Here is a 24,211-nt window from a genome sequence, read left to right on the forward strand (position 1 = left end):
TATCTGCATATAAACATACATCTATGTAGTTTTGATCAACACCTATTTAGAAAGCCACACCACTAATTGACTTGTAGAAAATTTATCACACAAAAATCCTGAATATTTTCTGGATACAGCTTAAAAAACTGAGTATTTGCTACTTGCAAAATAAAGGCTCTACTAAATAAATTGGATGTGATTGTAGTAAAACTGTCAGACTAAACTCTAATTAATATTGAATAAATGTTAATAAGAAAATTAAAGTTGGCTATTGTATCCCCATTTTAGCGCTAATCATTGAAATTCTGGTAAAAGCTTGGGACTTCAGCTTGGGATCTAAGCAAAAAACAATAAATAAATAAAGCTCTTGCACCTACAATAACAATATCAACCTTCACGTGGACCACCAGTTATTAAAACCTTTTAAAAAATCCGTGAAAAAGGAGGTCTCATTTTCTTTTCCTTGACTTCTCCAGATCCACCAAAGAAAAAAAATAAATAAATAAATAAAAAAGAAAGAAAAAAAAAGGACTGTGTTGTCATGGCAACACTGAGTAAAAATAACAGCTTATTTTCCACAAGCTGAAAATAAAATGGAACAGGATCAGTTTGGACAAACAAGATCAAAATGGTTGCTAATTCAGAGAAGCTGTGCTGAAACGTCAGGGCCCGTGTTTCCCTCCCTCTGCCCATCGGCTGCCGTTATCCGATGGCCAGACCCCTTTACTCGCAGAGACAAACCAGCGCTTGTCAGGATAATGATCTTAATAAAAGAAACACTCACGCCCCACTAATTCCTCCATTCCAGAAGCCACCACAGCTGGTTTGTTTAAATCTTATAATTCACATTGAGCTAATTAACATTCAGAGAACAGTATTTTAGTACAGGCAGTGCCTCTTAACAACCACCAACCTCAGGTACTTTACATGTAATTAACAAGCAGGAGGAAGAAAAGATGAGGAGAGAAAATGTTCATTTAGCTCACTTCTTATTCTTGCCTCGCAGTGAATGTTGCAGCTATACTCAACATATGGACTGCATGCAGGAGGCATTGTTATGCAGCACTGATGCATTGCTGAGACAACAGACTTGACTTGTATTTAATCAGCTCCACTGGCTGTGTGCAGAACACTTTTTAATGCACCGTAACTGGGGTCTGGTTTGTGGATGTGTGGTTTCAGCAAAAACAAACAGCATTATGCAAATCAAACTTCAGCTGCTGAGTAAAGGAGATGAGTGATGGAGCGAGTTGCCAGAGCTGAACAGACAGACAGACAAAATCAAATGATGGAACGAGGGTCTCAGTCATGATATCATATCTGTGCTGTGTTTTGCACTAACCCCAGTGAGTCAGCACTGTCCACCCAGAGAGGATGTGTGGTCACACCTCGTACTCGGAGGACACTTCCCTCTCAGAATAGCACATTTGTAATGTCATGCAGGCGAGGCTGCTGCCACGGTGCTGACTGACCTGCACATTTTTATTGCCTGACAACATGGCTGACCTTTGAGCCTCAATGGGCCAATGTTGTGGATCACACACACACACACACACACACACACAGACACACACACACACACACACACACACACACACACACACACACACACACACACACACACAAAGGCTGTTACATGAGCATTACACAGAAAGTGCAACAGGAATCTTTAACAAACATGATGCCCTTCGTGTCAGCAGAGAACAAAAATGCCACAATGGCTTCACTCAGTTTCGACCAAAACGTAGAGTTCATTCTTCACCACAGGCACTTTCGTCTTTAATTAGAGATTGAGCAGCTGTCTGCAACCCATTTCTGCTCACCAACACGATGCCAGACCTGCACACACCCACACTGATTGCAAATCCACTCATATACTTTCCACTCCATCCAGCAAAGTCCTCCATTTTCTTTCACATTCTTAGACTGTGTTAATTTGAAACCAGGCATAACTACGACAGATTTGAAAGACATTATCAATGTGAAACGTAGCTTTAGAAAGCACTCTGATCAGAAAAATATATTAAAACAACCTATGAGATTGAAACTATTCTGTATTATGACAAAAATACAGGCTTTGTATAGAACTATTTATTTTATTATAACATGACTTCATTACCTGCTTGAAGAATTTTTTCCTTCTGGGATCAGCTTTTTACCATCAAGGCCATATTTACGTTCCTGCTACTTACTACAACCACTCACAATTAGCTTGCTTTTTTTTTGTCCTTTAATAGAGCTCTTCGTCCCCTATGACAGCAAATGTAACTGTCTTGGTTTGGGGGCTGTGATTGGAAAAGGACAAATTAGACAACATTATAAATAATCTGGGAACCTAATGACTACACCTTTGTGGGTGCCCACATTTTGGGGTTTTCTTTTGTGACCATCAGAGATCTCGATCATGAATCACTTGTATCTAGGATAAGACTTCCTGTCCCATGCCTTTGTATAAGCAGAGATGAGTTTTATAAATTTAGTATCCATTGAGATTAACACCTCATTGGTCATTACAGCTACTGCAAATGGGAACTAAATAACTTTATGTACCAAAAACTTTGTCTTTTGTTTGCAGATTGTAGACATTTTTACACAGGAATCTTTGTCTGATTGGTATTAGAACAGGCATTGCAACACTTAAAAGGGCAAAGAAAATCTGCACTGTTTTTAGATTAATTGTTAACTTTAAGATAACAAAGCCATGATTAGTCTTCTATCATCTTAGTCATTTATTTTTTTTTTTACAATAGATCACCTGAAATATTTCACACTGGAAGTTTAGAACAATAGTCTTCAAAAAACTGGAATTATGTTGAAGGGTTAAAGTTGCTCAGACTGCAGATTTTAACAAAGATCCACAGCAACTGCTCCTCAGCTTCCATCAGTGCATGAAAACGTTGAAGACTACGGTAAAAAAAGTGATCACAATAACCTTCACCTCTCCTCCAACCAATGCCTTCACCAGTTTAATCCTTGTCTTTTTCGGTTGTTTATCTCCTCAGCACTTTAATCTTAAATGCAGCTGTCCCTGATGAGGTAGATCAAAGCAGCGCTGCACCCAGTACAGGTCACCAGCTCCATCCTCCTGGTCATGGTGCACGGTGATGCTATTGATTTCTCTGGGATCTATCTCGTCAAATGCTGTTATCCTCTATTGCGCCAAAAGGGAGCTGGACGTGAAGGAAGGAGAAGGAGGAAGAGGAGGAGGAGATTTCAACCGGTTATGTAAGTTACAGGGAGGATTTTTCACAAGGTAACAACATGTGGAACACAAGTCCACAAGGAGCTGAAGGTTTGGTGTTTTCTTTATTATTTTTTTTTCTTCTTTTTTTTTTACTTTTTTGTCTAAATTTATTTTATCAGAGTGACGCCTGTACGGATCTGGCAGGAAGAGCTTTTCTGAGAAATGAGAGAGACGAATGCTCTCTCATAGCCACGGGAGGCTGTGTGACGTCAGTCACCATTCATTGTTTGTGCACACTTTTGTGTTTTGTTGCAGACACACACGGATGTATGAAGCAGTGTTTTTTTCCAGATGAATGCTTGCCTAGATGCCTAGTTCTTCAGTGAGATAACCCTTTGGAGCTAGGCAGAGGTGGATTACATGGCTGCTGAGCCCAGAGTCACAGCCAGGGATCCAGTCAAAGTGGTGGGAGGGAAGGATAGTGATATGAGAGAAAGAGAGAGACAGGGGGAAAAAGAGAGAGAGACAGAGAGAGAGAGAGAGAGAGAGAGAAAGAGAGGGGCTCTATTTCAACTCTCCGTGGACCCCCTGGGCACTTCCATTCTGGCAGCATCCTCCACCAAAATAAATCATTTCCATCAAAGGAGAAGCTCTGACCACTCAGTGCTTTTTCTCACTTAAAGCAAACTCATATACTCTGCTGTATTTTTCTGCTTAAAACCGATTCAGTGCAACTGAAAATGACCATATGGCAGACTATTTTCACAAGCTACACAATCAGAATAATTATTATAATAAAAACTCTAACATAACTTTAATAACAGGAACATCTTCTCTTCCATGCTCTTGTGTATCATTTCTAATATGTTGCTAATGCAGACGATGTTTAAAGAGATTTCCTCACATTTTTTATTCTTTTATTTTGTTTATTAATTTTTTTAATCTATCAAAATCCACAAGTTTACACCTAAATGATTTTTTAATGCATCGTGGTCACGCTTGAACCTGCAGTCAGTTTCATCTGAGTTGTGGTCGGTTGGTCTCACATGGATCAATAGGTGGTGCTCTAGCATGAGCTGATGAACTTTTCCCCCTGTCCTCTCCAAGACGCGCATGAAGTTCATCTATATGCAACCCCTTTTTTTCTGCTTTGCTTAGCTGTGTGATCAGAAATTTATTAGGCTGCTAACAAACTGCTTACGTCATCTGATTAGTAGGAGGAAGAACATTTACGTAGACGCTGATGATGTGATTGGTTGCTAGTTAAAGGGGCCAAGTGATGCCCGATTGGCGAATAGATATTAATTTTTTTAGGTATCTGCGTGGAGGTTTAGGATGTTGTACATGTGTGTGCGACCGCGCGTGTGTACGTGTCAATAAAATTACACGACCGATCCTTGAGGCAGTTTTGCACGCTCATATACGCACACACTTAACATTGGCAGCTCTCCGTGCGCGCTGCCGGCGCTGTGCGTCCGAGTGCGCCAGTGAGTGTGTGTTTTGAATTCAAATGCAGCAACACACCAGAGCTGCAAATGCGGAGAATGAGAAGGGGATGGCGGTGATGTGTTTGAGAAAATAGTCAAATGTAGCCCTCTCACAAAATAACTCGCATGCAATCTCACACACTGAGCTGAGATAAGTAGCCCACTTCAGAGGCAGGCTACTGCAAGCTGTGCCAGGTAATTTTGGCAACATTGAGCGGGGTTAGGATTATAAAGATTCACCTACCATATTGACTTCAGAAACCATATCTATGCTGGCAATGTCTATGTTCATTCCAACTGCTACCGGCGCACCTGCGAAGGAGAGGAGACATTAATACAAGACTATATGAATACTTCTCTCATATGAATTTAACAAACCCGTGATGCGAGCACAGGTACTTCTCTGATTTGAGCACCTACAGGAGACGTGAGCAACATCTGTATGGCAAAAACCTTCATATCTGACATCCGCATTAGCTTAAATATAGTTAATTTCATTTATTTAGCGGAATAATCAAACATTGATGAGCGGTATCGATCACGTTAAAAGCCTCTCATCAAACGGAATATGCACATCATTTATCTTAGCCTAATTGGTAAGGCCTATTTGACTGTGAAGGGGTGATTATGTAAATTAAAGCAGATTTTGCGATTCATTAAACGTGTATCACGCGTCAGGAGGGCGTGAAAACATGACATTCCGTTTTCATTTGCTCGTTACCTCCGAAATCTGGCCTCAACCGAATGTCGTATCCCTTCATCAGCCTGTCCACTGTCTCTTTTACCAGAGGCATATTGCTCGGATCATTGATATCCTTGACACTGAGGAAGAAGAAAAAGGTGCATGGTAAAATAGCTGATTGCACTAGGTGTGCTTTTAACAGAGACAACATGACATGCAAGATGGCACAAAAAAACACAATCGGGATTACCTTTGAGCCCAGACGAAAGTCACCAGTAAGGAAAAAGTCAAAATCCCAAAGTGGTTTTTCCTGATCCTCCCCATCGCAACAGTTTTTGAGGTGGCTTCTGGATGCGAGTGAGGAGAGCGCACATCCAACTTACTCCAAACAGTGCAGAGGATCCAATGAGGGGCGCATGCGTGCAGCCGACCCAAGATCAAAGAGTGGAGACTGATGATGGTGGATGAGCAGTTTCCATTGCAGAGAAAAATATTAAAGGGACAAGTGATTGTGAGTAATGAAGAAACACACATTTATGTAGTGAGTGAAAACACAACTATGTCTTTCATTTTAAGCTTGTTTTATTCTTTGTGTTTATTACATGATGAATTTTGAATATATCCTGACAAGGTCAAACAATGGGATGCATGGCTCGTTTTAACCTTAAGTTAAGAGCAAGTTTCTTTCATCTGTTTTGGTTTTACTCAATATGTGAAGTAACTAAAAAAAATTTAAAACCCTAATAAAAGAACACTTTTCATACTCAAGCATCTTTTTCCAACAATTATGCACTAACATCACAAAAATAGAACATAAATACAAATCAACATTCATGGGTATCATATTCCACTCTTCCCTCCACTGTTTCCAGATTACCTGCAATACACCAGAAACTGCAAGGGGAGCACAGAGCAGAAAGGTGGGATGGAAAATACAGTCCTACAATTCATTTTCTTAGGTTTGAACAAATTTTTGAAGCTGCAAAGAGGGATGCAAGCCTCTTCTAAACTGTCTTTGATCTTGTTGTAGTGGGAGCTGTGCTTCTGTAGAGGGCAGGCTTCTAAAAGCATTGGTTCACTGTTGCATCACCAGCAGTTACAGCCATCATAGATTATATCATCCCCATCTTTTTGATGTGTTTTCTAGTTTGTGTGTCTGAGCATCCTGCTTGTGTGTGGTGACTGTCTCAGCGTAAGAAGTTATTATTTTATGTGGTGTAGTTTAAAGTGGATGAGGCCTTGTGAAGAGCAGCTTGTCAGTAACTGATCAGAACACAAGTGGGCAGTGGTCACAGCCTGTGAATTGAATAGATAGGCAGCCGGAGAATAAATGAGTTTCTGATTCATTTCCTCTGTCAGATGAGAGCACAGTGAATGATGAGAGCTTGCTCATGGAGAAGGGAGTGTGAGGTGAGGCTGGCTGCTCTCTCAGGCTGCACGTGCCCCCTCTCCAAGTCTTCTTAGTTTTCAAGATCCAAATCCCTGCAAGACCAGAATGCAACGGAGCAAAAATGTGAGCAGAGCACACAGAAACATCTCTGCTTCCACATTCAGAGACGCTTTATCTGCAGTGCAGCCAACACTGCTTTCAGTTGTCTCCATCTTTAAAAAGTAGCACCAGAGAGATAGAATATTATGGAGATATGAAGCAGCTGCTTTCCATGTTATCTCTCATTATCCAGCAAAATGCTATAAACAAAACAACTATAAAAATTCTCTGACAGAAACATGAGAAGCATGATGAGCAGATTTGCACTCCTCAGTGTTACATAACTGGTCTCTCTCTCTCCCTCTTGCAGTCTTTTTTTCCAGGCTATCTTATTCTCCTTCTTGGACATGGAGCTGTATGCTCTCTAAGTGGCTCACTCATAAGCAGAAAACTGAAAGTCACTTATTCAAGTAGTTAACATATAGCACAAGCTCTGGTTGGTCTTATTCCCCACAGAGAGAGAATGTTATTAAAAATGGGGGTTTTGCCAGCCTGCAGGTAAACATTATAAGAAAGATGAGAAAACTTTATGCATTCCTTCCTACTCAAATTAACTGAACACTCAGCTCCCTTTCTGTATTGTAATACTAAGATGATGATAAAAGCCAGAGTGCTGGCGCCAATGCAGCAACAACACCACCTAACATCATTCTCTCTATCTTTTTTTTTTTTTTTTTTGCCTACAACTCCTGGGGCTGTTTCAGCATTAGAAATTATTGATGTCTTTACTGCCAAGATGAAAGTCTTTGACAAAAACTGTGGGTAGTTATTGCTTCACTGAAGCTATCTTAAGAGAGAGGATTGCAGCTCTTTGAGATACAAATACACCCTTCGTTCATTTTTGGGTTATTTTTCTCCTTTTTTCATCTGATGAATGCCGAATGCTCTCCAATCTTCCTCTGCCATTTGCACTATTATTCACAAGAGGCTTTCTAGATCAACTACCTTGATACACAATATTTAACAGGTTGAAGGTTATGACTATTAAGAGGTTCGCATGGGGAAAGAAAACTTTGAAAAATACAACATATGGTGTTTTTTACCCCTTTTGTTTCAAATTTTACCCTGTCAATATGAGTTGAAAGAAAAACATTGGCTAAGCTGGTAAACATTTTCAAGGTAAAACTGATAAGACTAACTAGTAATGTCCAGCACCCAAGAAAGAAGAGTAGTTGGACATCTGATAGTCAGAGGTCAAGTTAGGTGTTCACCATAAAAACCTTGAGAGAATAGTTTGTACGATTGTTAGCAAAGCAAATCAAAGTCACAGTTTGACTATAAAATGCCCTCAAAATTTTTGGAACAAGTTGGAGTAGTGGGGCACTTTAATACTTTGCAGCCATATCTACACAAATAAGAAACAGTCAAGCAGACTGAATTGTGCCTACAGTAAGCAAAGATACTTAGTGAAAAAAAAAGTGTGCAGAAGTTCATGGTCACCTCATAAACTGCAACCAACACAGTTGAAAGTTTTGCTATGACCAACCATATAACCAAAAATTTGTGAATAGATGTAAAACGATCATAAAACAACAAAAATAATGCAAGACAGTTGAACAAGCTCTATTAACTAAATGGCTGTAGCAACAATGAGGAACAAAAATCACCCAGTGATTAGTTTTTAGCTAGTTATAACATGTGTTTTCAATCTGTGATAATCACCAAGAGTTGTAACTAAGTATTGTTACAGGATGTTTACCTGGCCCTCTCCATGGTGTCCTTGACCAGGTAGATGTACCAATAGACAAGGTTGAAAAGAGCGAATGTCAGAGGGAAGAGGATGCGGGCATACATGTCAATGGGACTGGTCCCAGCCAGCTGTGGGATTTGTGGAAAAGCTGAACCTTGCTGGAGGAAATTCGACATAGGCGGAATATCTCCTGGCTCACTGCAGCTCACTGAGTGGTTTCTCCTTTTCAGGCCTTCCTGTGGGCTGCTGTCCGACTGGTGGGAGGGGGGTGGGATGATTTGGAGGAAATGCAGTGAGAGAAGAGACGGGGTTAGGCAAGAAAGATGTAAAGGAAAGAAAAAAAGGGTCAAATAGTTCCTCCAGGGTATAATGTAATGTAAAAATTTGTATTTATATACAATAATAATATTTCAGCATCACTATAGAGCACAGCAGGTAGGTTTCTGGGAGCCTATAGGATGGTGGGGAGATTATGCAGAGAGCAGTGTTGGAGTTGTTCTCACACTGAAGCTATTTTTAAAACATCTAACCATGAGCTCTACACGTGAGACAGATCCCAGGAGGACGCTATGGTGGCTTACTGTATTAGCATAAAGCCTATAGCTTGAGAAAGAGCAGTACAACTCCAGATATTACTATTTAATATGTGGTTTCCCCTTGATGTGAAGAAGGAGGAGGCAGAGCGTCTACTTGGAAATACATTAAAAAGAAAAAGACCAATGTGTGGCATGGTTTTTTTCTACTGCATTTTAGTCTGAAGCTGTCATGTCTCTGTTCAACATTAACATAACTGCATAAAGAGTGTCTGCTCCTCCATCACCAGTATTTGCTATGTAAATCCATTTTAAAATGTAAAAAGACTATGTTCAAGAGTTCAGTAAAGATAGACCGATCAACTGTAGATTCAATAAGTAAACAATTTTAAAATAACATAATTAACAACAATAAAAAAAACCATCAACATGGCATTGGCACTGAGTTGTGAGTAACGAGGTTTGGTTATTTGCCATATTATAAGACTCATGCTAGCACTGAGGTTGGTTTTTTTTGTATGCAGGGATCACTTGCCTTCAGGATGGTGATATTCACACACTGTAAGACTGGCCTCTAAAATAACACCCCAGTCCATTTCTAACTGACATAGCAAAATTGGAAGCATATCTCACCACTGCAAGTTAAAAGAAAAAGTAAAGAAACATGTTATTCAAGTTTTCCAAGATTATATTAAATCCTTTATCTTTTTACAGCAAAGAACTATATACTGCTTCTATTAAATGAACACGTAATCAAATGTATTTGAAATGTACTTTCTTTGGTAAATGGGACTAGAAAATGGGGCTATACAGGGGGACTACACAGAATGCTGTTATAGTAAATATTAATATATAAATAATAATTAAAGAAACATCAAATAAATAAAGATGTTCTATACATATATATATATATATATATAGACATGAATAATATTGTTGGTACCTTTTCGTTAATGAAAGAAAAACTCACAATGGTCACAGAAATGACTTCTAACAAAAGTAATAATAAATAAATAACTCAAATTGTATGTATTATAGGAAGACAAATCAAACAAGGTCATGGTATTACAGACCAGGGTGAATGTGATTGTTTAATTAAATACACTAAATCTAACTACTCATAAAACATGTCTGTCTATTCTACACATATGAAAAGTAAAATAAAGGCAATGTCTTGTTTGTCTGGTCTGGTCTGCTGGATGGAGACAGTGGTGTAATGTGGTGAACAGCAAAGAGAAGGCTCTAATACATCTACAGCTAGAAAAGGCTCACTGTAAGGTATGAAAACAAAATAAAGCAGATTTTCATAAAATTCACTTCTGAAAAAAAATAGTTACTAAATACTAATAATAATGCCAATACTAAAAGCCAGTTGTGTTATTCCACTACAACTACATGTCATGTTTTCTGTATGTCTGCCTAAGTTAACAAATTAATAGTTAAAATTTCATGACTATTTCTTTAAGTTCAATTCACCTGTGCTTCAGTCAGTGTGTGTACACCTGCATGATAGTTTTGCAACTGACTGAGGGCTTATGAAACAGCTAAATTTCCCAGGTTTTTTTATTTTTGTTTTCACCTGGTACTTCTTATCCCCGAACGTTACTGAATCATCATTAATTCATCAACTCTTCTGGCTTTAAACAACAAAAGGCTTTATACAACTTCGTTATATATGCAGTAGACCTGTAAACTCAGTCTTATAAGTAAAAGTCTGTGGGATTCCCCTCAAAAAATATGTATTTTACTCGAATGTATGTGCATAAAAACATACATTTATAAACAAATGAAAATGCTGATTTTTGTATGGAAATTTAACCCTAGAAAATATATTAATTGCGATTATGATTGTATAAAAATGCATCTTAAATTAATGGGGATTCAGACATCTGTATCCATGTCTCAATGAACCCAATAATACTGTATTCAGTTTTCTTTTGCTATTACCAATGGTGCAGCTCCTTACCGAAATCGTGTCATCATCCTCGCTACCAGCAGCCAATACCTCCAGCCTGTCTTGTCTGGCTCTCAGTTTCTTCAGACGGTTGGCCTGCAAGGTAGCGAAGTAGTTTACTGCTGCAAATTCAACTAGAGCCGATGCAACAAAGGCAAAACACACAGCAATAAACCAATCCATGGCCGTTGCATAGGCTACTTTGGGCAAAGACTGTCGTGCGCTCATGCTTAAAGTGGTCATGGTCAGCACTGTGGTGATGCCTAAAGAAAAGCACATGCATACAGATTATAACGTCATACTGATTAACACATGTTAGTTGTGTTATGACACTGGGGAGATGAGCATACCAGCAACTGTGCGAGCGGGAACAGATTCTTTGTTGATCCAAAATGAGACTTGTGACAATACAACAACCATTATAAGAGGGATATAAGTCTGTATGAGGTAGTAACCGAGCTTTCTCTGGAGATGGAAATGGACCACCTGCGTGGAGTAGTGACCTATAAGATAAACAACACATATGAAGAAAGCAACCCAAGTGGAAAGAAAAGGGTAATAGACTGGATGCTCTTGTCTGCCCTTGAAACTGAATAACTGACATAAACATATAGACATACTGATGCTATCAAAAGGGAAGTGGCCTGCACTGTGAGGTACAATGTGAGAGTCAGGAAGAGAGGAGGGAAGATAATGAAACAAAAAGGAGAGGAGAGGGAGGAGGATGTGGAGCAGGAATTTGAAACAAGGATATAATCAAGAAGAGAAATGAAGGAAAGACTGAGGTGGGGAATAGAGGGACAACATGCAGTTTTCCAGTGCAAAACTCTTACTTGCTTGTTCTGAACACACAGATGCAAAAATGCACTGCCTGAAACATGCTGAGTCATGCACAAACACATACACTGAGAGGTTCTTTCTCATGCTATGATTTTTTTATTGAATGTGTGTCATCTCCACATTTTGGACCCTGCCTCATCCTTTCCTCTCTCTTGCAGGAACGTGTTCAGTTCTCTTCTCAATATAAACCTTCCAGTCTGTCTGTGTCTCCACTTTAAACCCTGTCGTTCTTTTTTTTAGGTATATTGTACACATTGACTTTGGCACCTTAAATGCCTGTTCAAAGAAGCATTTGATTTTATGCCTGCTTGCTGTGGAGGAGTCATGGACAAAAAAAGAGTTTAAAAATACTAATTTAGCCTCTAATTCAAACAGTCATCAATTTAGGAGAATCTTTAATCAAACTTCTATGTGTGAATATGATTATGTGATTGCAACCTTAAAAGAAGTATAATCTAATGGTTAATTGTGAGCATTACCTGTGTTTGACTTTAATATCTCACTTGATAAAGTCTGTCCCACTAGATCATACTGAAGAAGACTCATTGATTCTTTGGGGCACTCAACGGAAGCTATTAGCCCCTTCTTCCAAGTGAAAATAATTTCACTGCTGGTGTACGCATCTAGAAAAGAAATGCATTCAAGAAAAGATTTAAACAAGCACAAAGTTTTGTCATCATATTTGATGATGTCAGTAATTTTCTGTGTTTTTTTTTTTTTTTTTTTAGCAAATTTTAATACTCACAACTACCAAACCTAAGAGGACAAGAATGACCATCCATGGGGAAATCCATCAGCCTCATTGGACACTCTGCACTAATTGTCAGTCTAAAAGAGAACACATGGGAATCAGTTTTAGATACATGCTTTATCTCAGTGACCCTAATCTTTAAAAACGTCTCTAACAAAACAATACCTAACATCACCTCATGGTGTAGAGGACAGTCCCATTCTGCATAATGCGGAAGAGCTTGTTGGGTGTGGTCATATTGTGGGAAATGGATTTCTTGGAGTTTCTAAAGAAAGTGTCTGGCGTCCAGATCTTATCCACCATGCGATTATTCAGACGCAGGATTTCAATGGGCCCCTCAAATTTTAGCCGCTCATCAACCCACATTTGACGGAAGAACATATCCATTGTGTACTCCTAATGCGTGAACACAAAAATATTTAATACAAAACTGATTTGCTATGAACCGCAATGCCAGATGTGGATGAATGGTGTGATTCTCATGACGCACTTAGTTACGCAATGAAAGGTCAGGAGATATAATGAGTTGTGATGGATGCCAGTCATTGCATATAGTCATGAATCAATCCATTTAGCCATTCCCATTGTCTGACAAGTTGTCATATTGATTTAGAGGCCAACAATAATGGAGTTATGGGGCTGGTCAGACGGATTAAAGCTCATTAGATACTTTCATGGCAGACAGGCTGATCACTGAAGCACTGTCATCACTCACAGTCAGCATATGTACATCTAACAGGAGGAATATTTTACCATTTCAACATCTGAAACAGGTCCAAAGCTGGTGACAAATATGTCTGTTTTCACCTCTGTAACACCACCTGCAACACAGAAGTGAACAATTTTACTATGAATCATACGTCAAAAAAGCAGGATTCCTGTAGTTTGTGTTCAGTGCACCAATTCCAAAATAGCTGGCACACTGTGTAAAACATAAATAAAAGCAGAATGTAATTGTTCACTCCTCTAATAAGTCAATATTTTATTCTAAATGGAATATATAAAATATCAAATGTTGAAAGTATTTAATAAATAATATTCACTCATCTTAATTTGATGGTAGGAACATATCTAAAAAGTTGGGATGGGGAATTGTAAAGTATAAAAAAGAAAAGGCTGTAACATATTGCAAATAATTTCGTTAATTGGTTACAGGTTAGTAATATGATTGGGTATAGAAACACTTTTAATATTCCATTGTCTACAGTATGTTATATTTAAAAAATCAGAGAGTCTAGAAACATCTTTGTGCACAAGGGACACAGCTAAAAATGAACACTTAAGACCAATGATCTTTGCACCCTCTGACAACACTGCATTAAAAATAGGTATGATTCTGTCATGAAAAGCATTGCAAGTGCTCCGGCGCACTACCAGAACTCATTATCTGTGAACCCAGTTTACTGTGCTATTTATAAATACATATTAAAACTCTACAATGCAAAGAAAAGCTAAGCATGTTTCACTTTCAATATTGGTTTGTTTTCTACCTTCTATTGTGAGTAAAATCTTTATTTTATTTGCAAATGATTACATTCTGGCTTTATTTGCATTTCTCACTGCATAAAATTTTTAAATTGGGGTCGTACAGTACTTTCGGAGCAAGACTTTATATATAAAGTTTTAATTACCTCCAGAACCAGGTCGCAATCTGTTGTCATAACCATCCAAAAGTCTGTCCAAAATGCGCGTAATATTGTCAGAGTATACCTTTTCATCTCCATATACATTACCTAAGCTGCAGCAAAACAAAAAAAAATGTTAACTCCTGGGCTTATTGCATTTTTAAATGTGTTTAACAGCTGCAGAGTAAAAACTCACCTAATCCAGCAGAAAAAAACAATTGAAGTTAAAGAGGCTACGGCCATTCTTGGCAGCTGATGTCTGAAATTTCGGTCACCTTTGTCAGAAATTCATGTAAAAATAGCATGAGTCACATAAGACAAATAGATCAAGTTTCCTTTTTATGGGCATCACATTGACTGCATAAGGACACTGTTGCACCAAGGCAGGAACAGTAATCTAATTAACAGATTAGTAAATCCACTCTACTTTTAGACAAACTGTATTCACTTGGTTTCTGTTGTAACTACATTAGCTTACTTAAAATAATGTAAATGAGAACAGACGTGAAATCTGTGAAATGTATCAAATAAAAATAAAATAAAGTTTGTGATTTTTAGTTTTTAAGTATGTGGCTGTCAATTTTGTGCCTTGTGAAAATAGAATTTCATATTGTTGTTCGCCCTATCAGACACAAGATGGCGCTGCAGTCACAATGATGTTCCTGGCCGGAAATGAGACAAACAGAGAAGAAGAAGAAGTTCGGAGAGAGTGGGAGGCAAAATATCACGGTGAGGGATAATATTACCGTTAAACATTGAAATACGGTGTAATTAAAATGTAATTATCACCATACCTTTTACATTATTGGTAATTAAGCAGTTATTAGTATTTGTTTAATTTTAAATACTTATCATTACTTATCTGTTATAAGAAAGCTGGCGTTAGCCCATCTGTCAGCCGGTGTAAAGGTGCAGCATGTCGGTACACTTCGAGGAGAGAAGCGGGGTCGTCCCATGCAAGACACCATGGGGTTCTTGGTACCAAACCATGGAAGAGGTCTTCATCGAAGTCAACGTGCCTCTTGGGACTACTGCTAAAGAGATCAAGTGCCATTTGGGAACCAGAGACATCGAGCTGCATGTTAAAGGGAAGGAAGTCTTCAAGGTAAACCCAGAGTCCCTCCGTTTAATTTTAATTCAGAGTGAAATAGGGCGTGGAATCCAGTCGTTTCTTTTGACATCTTTACTTTCACACGGAGATTGAAACGACTTGAAAGCAATATGAAGCACAGAAAGGGTTTCATTGAGGCTTTGTCCTCCATGTCGATAGACTTAAAGCATTTGATATTAGCCCTGCCGAATCAACACAGAAGAGCATGATTCCCTGTTCTCCCTAGTTTGGAAACTATGTGACGCCTTTAAAATTTACACAACTAAAAGTTTATTTCAAATTACTATATAAACCCCATACTTTAAAAGCTCATTTGTTTCAGTTGTATTTTTTGTTCATGTTTAGGTCTTTTTACACGTTCAAGTATGGTCAAATTTAATTCAGTTAGACTTCCTTTGTTCTTCCAGTATTACGGTTCAATGCACTAATTACAGTTAATTCACAGAGAAAACATAAAACCTGAGAATTTATGTGAACTGTACAATTTACAGCCTTCGGTTTTGTTTTTCTTACCTTCGATTGACCATGGCATTCATGTGTTTCTGTATGTTAAACATGCTTTTCATTGATAAACCCTTATTTTTTTTTTTTTTTTTTTTTTTTGTTTTTTGTCTGTTGGGAAAAAAATTCTATCATCAGAAAATATTCAGTGGTAATGTGAGCTCCTAACTCATATTCATATTTTAAGACTAAATAAAAAGAAAGCCCAGTGCATCATAGTATCTAAGTAAACATTTAATACTCTTTAGCAGCAGCTGAATGTAAGCTCTAATCTAGAATATGTTAAACCAAGCGATTTATAAGTATTGTTTTAAAGAAGATTTGGTGGCATTTAGTAGCAGATTGCACAAGTGAACCTGGGGGCAGACAGACAGACAGATAGATAGGAAAGATTATATTTTATTTATGCAAATAAATCCAAATAAATAGAAGCAATCATTTGAATTTGTGGTGTTTTTACATAGTGTAAATAACAGAAAAATCATTAAAATTTTACATTTACACACAAACATATGAACGTCTTTTTGTTTTCGCCAGGGAAAGTTGTTTGACACAACTGTGTCTGACGAGGCTACATGGACACTGGGTGAGTCAGACACCCTTAAGAAAATTTTTCATTAACTTGAATATTAATATATAGAGAGATACATTTACTGTGTGTATACTTTTTTTTTTTTGTCTCAGAGGATAAATGTCTCATCCGGATCATTTTGATGAAGACCAACAGAGAAGCAGGGAACTGCTGGTCCTCGCTCTTGGAGGGGGAGTACTGTGCCAATGCTTGGGTCCAGGACCAGATGCAGAGAAAACTCACCCTGGAGAGGTTCCAGCGAGAGGTTAGTTTTAATTGCTGCAACCTTGGCCACATGCTGTTCCAAGGTTTGAATTGGTGCAACCTTCACCACATGCTGTTCAGTGCCAAAGCAGTGACACCCCTAGCTGCAGTTTACATTAAATTCCTTTTAATTCTAGCAACATCAGTTCAGTTCTGATGGCCAAATAAGTATCAGGCACAGTATCAGTTGTAACTACTGTTTGTAGTGGTTTCTAAATAGTTTTTTTTTTTTTTTTAGTTACAAGTTCAGTTTGTGTTTTTTTTGTGTCATCATGGTTGTTTGTGACAAAGTTTTGAGCCATCAGTATGGAGTTTTGTTTAAATTTAATTCCCGGTCGTCTTCAGAGGCACTAGTTTTATCAAGTTAAAGAAAATAACGTGTACACATTGTCTGTCGATAAGCGGAAACAGATCAGGGACCATTCTTACAAATTGCTTTCATATTAATTTACAATACTAAAGCAGTCTTGTGTTTTTAACCATGCTTCTCAGACCATCAGTAAAGAGTATCCTAGAGACAAATTGCCTTTTTTTCTTTTTTTTTTTTTTGTAATTTCTTTTCTTTTTCTTTTTTAAGAACCCTGGGTTTGACTTCAGTGGTGCAGAGATCTCTGGGAACTTTGCTGGTGGAGGTCCTGACTTCTCCAGCTTACAGAAGTGACTACCACCATGATGCTGAAACTTGGTACATGCTGGAAGTATTACTACTGCCTCTCTCCTGTGGGACACAAGAGGAGTTAATTTACCAGGTCTTCACAGCCAGGATGAAGATGTGGCGTTGGAAAGCCTGACATTTACCTTTATTTAAAACTATTATTTTCACAGCAACTCCGTTTGTTGGATTATCTCTGCCACATAGGACTTGTTTTGTTCAAGCCTGGTTTGGTAAGTTATGAGGCTCATAACACAATAATGTGAGAGGAACTGCTCTTTCTGTGTGGAAGAAGTCTCTGGGATGTGCTGTCTTTTGATAATGAAAATGTACACAATTATAGCTTTTCAATAAAATTTTATTGAAAGGTACAAGTACATAGCTTCATCAGATGGTGTATGTATTCCATTGACCATTTTCAACTTGAGAACACATTCTGCAACTAACAAAATGTACTACAAAGGGAAACTGGTAAAGCAATACTAATCCCAACTCATATTTCCACTGCAACAGCCACTTTTAAGTGTTCTCTGCATAACAACTTAAATCAAAATTATATGGTGGCTTAGTTTGTCAAGACTTTAATCGGTGACATCTCGTCTGTAACTGCTGATGACGTTTCAGTTCGGTGGTGTTAGCCACACAACTGGATCATCACTACCTCACATCACTGGTCAAAACCAGAGCTCCCTCGCCATCTCAAAAGAAAAAAAAATCATCACCTTGGGTAGGAGTGTGCATTCAGGACAGTTTAGCAACCTAGGGTGGGAGTGAAGGATTTTGGGCCCGATTTCTTGGTTCCATTTTCGATATTCACAAAATCCTTCTCCCTCCTCTTCCACATGGTGGACTGAGGACCTAGGTGGTTCTATACTTATTAGCTTAAAACTACCAACCCGTACCAGGAAATACCAAACACCTTGGTACGGATTAAAACGAGAACATACTGTACACCTGTGCAAACAACTCAATCAGGGAAGTAAAACTTTGCAGGGTGGCAATAGACTAGCCTTTCTTACTAAGCATTACTCCTTGTCATTTGGGACAGAAAAGATACAGTGTGCCTGATAATTAACAAACTTAATGAAAACATTTTTAGCTTTTCCTTAAAGAAGTCCATCATCATAAATGAAGATCTGTAAGGAAAATATTTGGAGCTTAATTGGTGACCGTACTACTAGAAAATCACCCAAAAGTTACACTGATTGATCACAGAAGTAACAGTGGGGAAAGTTGTAATCCCTCCCTGTATGTTAAGGTCAACCATCTGTAAGCCCTGTTTTTAAAAAGCTGATTCAGGTATGGTGGGGAGATGAGCAAACTTGTAGTAGCTGTGCTTCAGCTGACGTGCAGTTCTTCCAGAGATAATCCAGCGAAGCCTCTGGCTGTTAGGTTTGGAGCACTTGGTGGTGGCGTACTCAGCCAGGCATTTCCCAACTAGCTCTCTCACACTCACCAGGTCTCCATCTCTCACCTGCAGAGAACAGAAATGAGGTACATGTAACACATCACCATTTTTAAATCTAGACAAGGAATATTACCATCAACAAAAGTAATATAACACATTACTTCTTACTACTGTGGTACAGCACATATTTAATAATTGGGACTTACGTTGAGCAGCTGCTGGAGATTTTGCAGGGCCTCTGAGATTACATCAATGTGCTCTGGGTCATGTTGATCCTGGGCCTCAAAACACAGAAGAGCCATAGCAAGTAGAGATGGCTGCAGCAACACAGACAAAAGTAGGACACCTTGTTAACGAGAACATGCAGCAAATTGGTTTGTTTAAGAAAACTGCTTTAAATTTTCTGTTTTTAACAGCAAAATTATTCAGTGCATGTCATTTATATCTATTCCAGAAAGTGGGAACAAATAGTTACACAATTCACTTGAAATTGATCAACTCATTTCAGAAGAAGCAGTTTTCACAAATAAAGCCCTGAAGTGTTCCAGAGGGACTTCACGTGAAAATACAAATACCTGGAATGATTGCTCTTGATTTCCTATGGAGATTAGTCCCAAAGACTAGAACGTGTGCCCGTATGAGAAAAGAGTCTTCTAAAATATTTACTGTAAATAAGTTGCAACTTGAAGTCATTTGTTTGCAGCTCTGATTTATAGATTCATAGGCACGGCTGTGATACATCAAGGTGCTTGTCAGAGGCGTCAGACATCCTTGTTTTGGTGCCTCCAGCAAAACCAAACCATACTGATTTTGTTCGATTTGTCAGTAGCAAAGAATACTGCCTATTCAGTGTTGTGTAGGAATGCAGGGAGGAAAAGTGAGGAAAGAAAGAAAGAAAGACAAGCTAAGATGGCACATAAGATTCTCATTTGTCATCTTTATCTACCAAAACAAGCAACTCTTTCATCATGGCCATCAGCAAAGTGATCAAACTGAAGACCAACTGAAACGCATTATCAATGACAGACCAGCTTAATAGTAAATTGGAATTTCAAATCACCCCCCAGTATCCAGAAAAATGGAAAATGAACTTCCTGCTGTTTCAGCATCCCGATGATATGAAGCAGAAGTTATTAGAAAAGTCCATTTGTGGGAGCAGATCAGCCAGATACTAAATGTTAATGGTAATAATAGCAATAATGAGATAGCAGTGAAGCTGAAACAGTCTGTTAACAGTCTGTCTCATGGGTGACAGTAGATTATACAGAAGCTCTGTGGGGCTGATCGTTGCCCTAAAAACTGAGCGAACCACGATATTGGTCCTACTGAAAACTGTCCCTAGTTTAACCTTACACAGACCTGGAACTGGGTTAATAATATAGTAGGCATTTCTGTACAAGACTGATATTCATTGTAGTACCGTCTGACAGACTGTGTCACTCACTGACCTCTCTCTGCACTACTTCTGTCAAACTGAATTGTGGCAGACTCATCTGTTGACAATATGAGGGCAAGCTTCCTGTTTAGTGCTCACAGTGGAAGAAATAAAGTAAATATTAAGTAGAAACACAGATGAGATAATACAAAGCTGAGGTGAAGCTGGTTTATCATAAATAGCAGTTAAAGTAGCAGTGTAGGCTAGGTACTGTCAAGATATTATCATAGAATTAAGATGAGGTTTAAGGGCACATTCAAGCCAAGATGGTCTGCTAGAATTGGTCCAATTGGGGACTCAGTTGATCCGGGGGATCTGGACTGAGATTGCATTCACACAGCACAACTCAAAGAAATCGGACCTTTTAAATAATGTGTTCTACTTTCTGCGAGAGGCAGTGCTGCACCAAGAGTTATTGAAGGAGAAGACGAGACACACAAAGAAGAAGAAAACCCGTTCATCTATTGGTTAATATAGAACAACTTTGGTTTCTGGTTCATAGAAGCTAAATATGGAGCTGCATCAGATCCTAGCGGTCTTTGGTTAATCATTTTTCTATCAAAACCTTTCCTGAATTATTACATGGCCAACCACGAGACATTTCTCCCATCCAGAGGCCCCTTTCATCCCTCACACGTTTGTTTTGTTGCATTTACCCAGGATGTTGTGTGCTGAACCCACAATGCACTTTGTTTTGTAGGCCGCGACCTGTATTTGGTCCGTTTAAAGCTGACTGAGACCTGAGATTTACAATACCACAAACAAAGCACACTTTCCGAGCAAAGGATTCGAATCAAAAAGGCTGGTGTGAATGGGACTTTACTAAAAAATAAAAAAAATCACACTTTTCTTCTTAAACAAACAACAGTGTCTGACCAGCAGAGAATGGCAATATGGTTATGAGCCCTGAGTCAGATACCCAGTCACCATGAGTTTAAGCTGCATCCATTTTTAAAACAGAAAAAGAGTTTCTTATATTTTTGTTAAACTCTGTTACTTCATAATCTGACTACTAGAGGAGACCACAGGACTCACCTAAAAGTGTTGAGGATTAACATGGAAGCTGTGAAACTGGTATAACTTAGAACTACTGGATGGCACCCATATCATGAATAATTCAAGACCAGAAAATTACAGTTATGTTGACCTACCTTTATTTTAGAGAAGATAAATGAGCAGTGACAGGCTTTGAGCTGTGCCTCCAGTCTTTCAAGGCTCAGTATCTTCCTGCTGTAGAAAAGAAAAAAAAAATGGTGAAATTCCAGATGAAATCACGAGATCACCGGTGGTCTCAGGTCATTTGAAGATTATTTCAGCCCCCATATGATTTCTGTTTTATTAAAAACCTACTACAATTACAGAATGAATAGAGGGATTTCATGTTGGTCTTCTAATGCGCCATCAAATAAATGAAAATTATAACTTCCAATAGAAACAAATTTTTGGTCCAAAAATATATTTGACAGTTTTAGGTCAAGTACAAGGCTAAGTAGAGAAAACATTATTTTTTTGACTCTTGGCAAAGCCCTGCAGGCTGGTGTGACCGTTATTTTACTTACCTCTCAGCATCAACTTGTTCCTGGATGTAACTGTGAAACAAACGGAGAAAGTGGAGGGCTGTGGGGGCCTTCACCTTCCAGTAGAGCTTCTCCATGATGATCTTCTCCATTCTCATCATGTCAGACACAGTGAAGCGATTCTGACTAATGCGGATCAGATCACTGGCCAGCGGCACATTCTTCTCCTCCTCAGAAGACTTAATAGCAATGTAGAAGCAGCACAGGCCAACGCAGGACAGGTGTTTTGGCTGAATCTGATGGAAAACTTTAATTAGAACAATTTAAAAGAATCTTACGAAACAGTCAGCAAGGTGGTACTTGTGTATTAACAAACCTTCATTGCAGAGAGGAATCTATCCAGCAAGCTGATGGCCAGTGAAAAGGTTTCTGAGCTAAAACCAAAGAACCTGGAGAGAGAAAGGAGGTCCTTCACCTCCAGTTCTCTAAGTTTGGTTGTCATCCTGAGACCATTATCCTGGGCAGTCTCAATGAGCCGCAAGCCGCTAAGCTTTGGTTGGTATCGACCCTCCAAATCTGTCAAGGTCTTCAGCTGAGCGGCAAAGGGCTGCACTGCAGGTCCTGGCACTGTGTCAATCATCTAAAAAAAATATATAGCAAAATTGAGCTAAATCATCCCTTAATTATCACTAGAATTTTTTTTGTCTTTATCTAATTAATTAGCAGTATGTGTAACAAAAACTGTTGTAAGAGCTCACAAACTTACAAACTATTAAGTGAATAGTTTGTAAGCTTGGCTATACCAGCATGGTGCTCAACTAATGACATTCAATTCCTTTAATCCCAAACCAATTGAATTGAAAAAGCATTGTGTTGGCCAATTGCTCTCTCTCAGAAGGGAAAAATAAATAAAAATCAAATATAACTTGTGGAGAAGGAAGCTAAAGATGGAGAGGCATTTCACTTGGTTTCAACGTTCAGCAGATGACATCTTATTTAAAAACACTTTGAAACGACATAAAAATGGGGGATTTTAATTAATTAAGGACATAACTCAAAGTACTTAATGACATTAAAACGGATTAGAGTTACATTGTGCTCGAGAGAGTCTAAATAAGGTGAGTACTTCCATGTTTGTTAAGTTATCCAGCAACAACTTTTCCATAAGCAGCTGTCGCAGAACTGGACTCAACAGGACCTGACAGGAGGATCACTGATATATCTCACAACATTCCTGATCATGTTCTTAAAGATGTAACGTATTACAGTTTCCACACCTTTACTAAATAAATATATATATATATATATATAATAAATATATATATATCGATCGTTTTAATCATATTTTGATAGCTTGGACAGCGCCTGAAGGAGCGGGCCATGTTAGGGCATGTCCTGCGTCATGTCGGGACATGTCCCTGCCATACACAACAGTGGAGCGCTAACGTTGAGCCTCATGACAACAAACTGGTGGTAACACAGCAAAACCATTCAAAAACTGCGGATAAAACTGCAATAAATAGCTCTGTTAGCATGTCTGTCATTGCAAGGACATGCTTAATAAAGGCCAAATGACTATGCTTAACTGTTATCTTACATAAATGGCTGTTAGCTACAACCGCTAATGCTAGCTATAATTTACCAAGTTTGCTTTCCCTTTTTCAGTCATTGACTGACAGCCACAGCAAAACGCATAATGATTTTTAGATTTAGGGATATCTCGTGTCGTCTTTTGCTTATTTAATATTATATAGAAAAAAGCTCACTTACCTTTAATTGTAAGCTATTTTTCCTCTAATATGAAAGAATAAATCCTTCACGCGCTTCTAATCAGCGAGTGAAAAAAAGACTTAAAAAAGAAAATGAGTGTAAGTATGTACTTTCACAAAAGAAAGTTTTAAGCATAGGTTTACTTCTGCCTATGCACACCCCCTACCCTTGGCAAAAGGCGATGGGGAAAAGGACAGTTAAGGTAAATAAGACAGCATTAAAAAGCCTGTCTGAGCTACCATTGGCCGACAACTGATGACGTACCCTAGTTCTAAATTTTCATTGGCTATAATCCTATCCGTTTACACGGAGATCCCGCACTTCCTGGACCGATGAACCAATCGTGGATGAGGAACGACATCGTTACGCAAAAGTCGACCTACTGCTCTCTTTGGGCTTCCAAAGATACTTTCCAAAAAAGTAAATAATAAAAAAGACAACATTGGTAATTAACATATAATTATCCATTGATACTGTAGCGTTTTATGAATTATTTTAGCTTTAGTAAAGTAAAGTTAAAGCAAAACAAATGCAAATTAGTCAATTAATTAAATAGTATAGATTTTTTTTCCTTCTTATCTTTTTTTTTTTTTTTTTTTTTTTTTTTTAAAGAGATATGCCCGAATAACTAAATATTTTTTAAGTCCAAGCATTAGCCCACAGTGCTGCCTCTTTATCCAAGTTTGGTCACACAGGCAGGTTTCTAGAACAATCCAGAAGACTCCTGAACCTGCAGGGCCACAGGTTACCACAACAGTTTTCTGC

General features: G+C 38.4%; 4 protein-coding genes across 5 annotated transcripts in view; 1 reads left to right on the forward strand and 3 right to left on the reverse strand.

Moving 5' to 3' along the window:
* The window catches only part of gabrb2a (gamma-aminobutyric acid type A receptor subunit beta2a), a 31,563-nt gene extending 25,805 nt beyond the window's left edge, over window positions 1–5,758 (reverse strand). The window contains exons 1-3 of one of the 2 annotated variants that reach the window (XM_041990788.1): window positions 5,586–5,758; window positions 5,375–5,475; window positions 4,898–4,965 (exon numbers count right to left, since the gene is read on the reverse strand). In XM_041990788.1, coding sequence (XP_041846722.1) covers window positions 4,898–4,965; window positions 5,375–5,475; window positions 5,586–5,659 — 243 coding nt within the window. In that variant the 5' untranslated portion in view covers window positions 5,660–5,758. The remainder of the gene's footprint in view (window positions 1–4,897; window positions 4,966–5,374; window positions 5,476–5,585) is intronic. The other variant, XM_041990787.1, reaches the window with a different exon arrangement.
* Window positions 5,759–5,949: 191 nt separating this feature from the next.
* Window positions 5,950–15,161, reverse strand: gabra6a (gamma-aminobutyric acid type A receptor subunit alpha6a). Its single transcript, XM_041990792.1, has 11 exons — window positions 15,076–15,161; window positions 14,414–14,492; window positions 14,224–14,330; window positions 13,346–13,413; window positions 12,768–12,988; window positions 12,587–12,669; window positions 12,321–12,464; window positions 11,352–11,504; window positions 11,014–11,264; window positions 8,524–8,768; window positions 5,950–6,817 (listed from the first exon to the last, which is right to left on the reverse strand). Exons 2-11 carry the CDS (start codon window positions 14,458–14,460, stop codon window positions 6,796–6,798), a joined length of 1,341 nt encoding a protein of 446 aa, XP_041846726.1. The 5' UTR covers window positions 14,461–14,492; window positions 15,076–15,161; the 3' UTR covers window positions 5,950–6,795.
* Window positions 15,134–18,101, forward strand: nudcd2 (NudC domain containing 2). Its single transcript, XM_041990794.1, has 4 exons — window positions 15,134–15,322; window positions 16,367–16,415; window positions 16,514–16,665; window positions 17,242–18,101. The coding sequence occupies exons 1-4, from the start codon at window positions 15,134–15,136 to the stop codon at window positions 17,323–17,325; spliced, it is 474 nt and encodes a 157-aa protein (XP_041846728.1). The 3' UTR covers window positions 17,326–18,101.
* Window positions 17,657–23,643, reverse strand: ccng1 (cyclin G1). The gene is made up of 6 exons (XM_041990793.1): window positions 23,447–23,643; window positions 22,053–22,316; window positions 21,719–21,972; window positions 21,311–21,389; window positions 18,931–19,041; window positions 17,657–18,790 (listed from the first exon to the last, which is right to left on the reverse strand). The coding sequence occupies exons 2-6, from the start codon at window positions 22,314–22,316 to the stop codon at window positions 18,599–18,601; spliced, it is 900 nt and encodes a 299-aa protein (XP_041846727.1). The 5' UTR covers window positions 23,447–23,643; the 3' UTR covers window positions 17,657–18,598.
* Between the last annotated feature and the right edge of the window lie 568 nt (window positions 23,644–24,211).

The sequence above is a fragment of the Melanotaenia boesemani genome, chromosome 7, assembly GCF_017639745.1.
Source record: "Melanotaenia boesemani isolate fMelBoe1 chromosome 7, fMelBoe1.pri, whole genome shotgun sequence".
Taxonomy (NCBI): domain Eukaryota; kingdom Metazoa; phylum Chordata; class Actinopteri; order Atheriniformes; family Melanotaeniidae; genus Melanotaenia; species Melanotaenia boesemani.

What these genes read in the sequence shown, in the direction of transcription:
- gabra6a (XM_041990792.1), bottom strand. Translation starts at nt 14,460, where the DNA reads ATGGCCGTAGCCTCTTTAACTTCAATTGTTTTTTTCTGCTGGATTAG. An exon ending in ATTGCGACCTGGTTCTGGAG is followed by an intron (nt 13,414 to 14,223) that starts GTAATTAAAACT and finishes TCTGTGTTGCAG; the next exon opens with GTGGTGTTACAGAGGTGAAA. An exon ending in GATATTAAAGTCAAACACAG is followed by an intron (nt 11,505 to 12,320) that starts GTAATGCTCACA and finishes TTTATCTTATAG; the next exon opens with GTCACTACTCCACGCAGGTG.
- ccng1 (XM_041990793.1), bottom strand. Translation starts at nt 22,316, where the DNA reads ATGATTGACACAGTGCCAGGACCTGCAGTGCAGCCCTTTGCCGCTCAG. An exon ending in TTATCTTCTCTAAAATAAAG is followed by an intron (nt 19,042 to 21,310) that starts GTAGGTCAACAT and finishes GTGTTGCTGCAG; the next exon opens with CCATCTCTACTTGCTATGGC. An exon ending in ATCTCCAGCAGCTGCTCAAC is followed by an intron (nt 18,791 to 18,930) that starts GTAAGTCCCAAT and finishes TGTTCTCTGCAG; the next exon opens with GTGAGAGATGGAGACCTGGT.
- nudcd2 (XM_041990794.1), top strand. Translation starts at nt 15,134, where the DNA reads ATGTCGGTACACTTCGAGGAGAGAAGCGGGGTCGTCCCATGCAAGACA. An exon ending in CGAGGCTACATGGACACTGG is followed by an intron (nt 16,416 to 16,513) that starts GTGAGTCAGACA and finishes TTTTTGTCTCAG; the next exon opens with AGGATAAATGTCTCATCCGG. An exon ending in TGGAGAGGTTCCAGCGAGAG is followed by an intron (nt 16,666 to 17,241) that starts GTTAGTTTTAAT and finishes TTCTTTTTTAAG; the next exon opens with AACCCTGGGTTTGACTTCAG.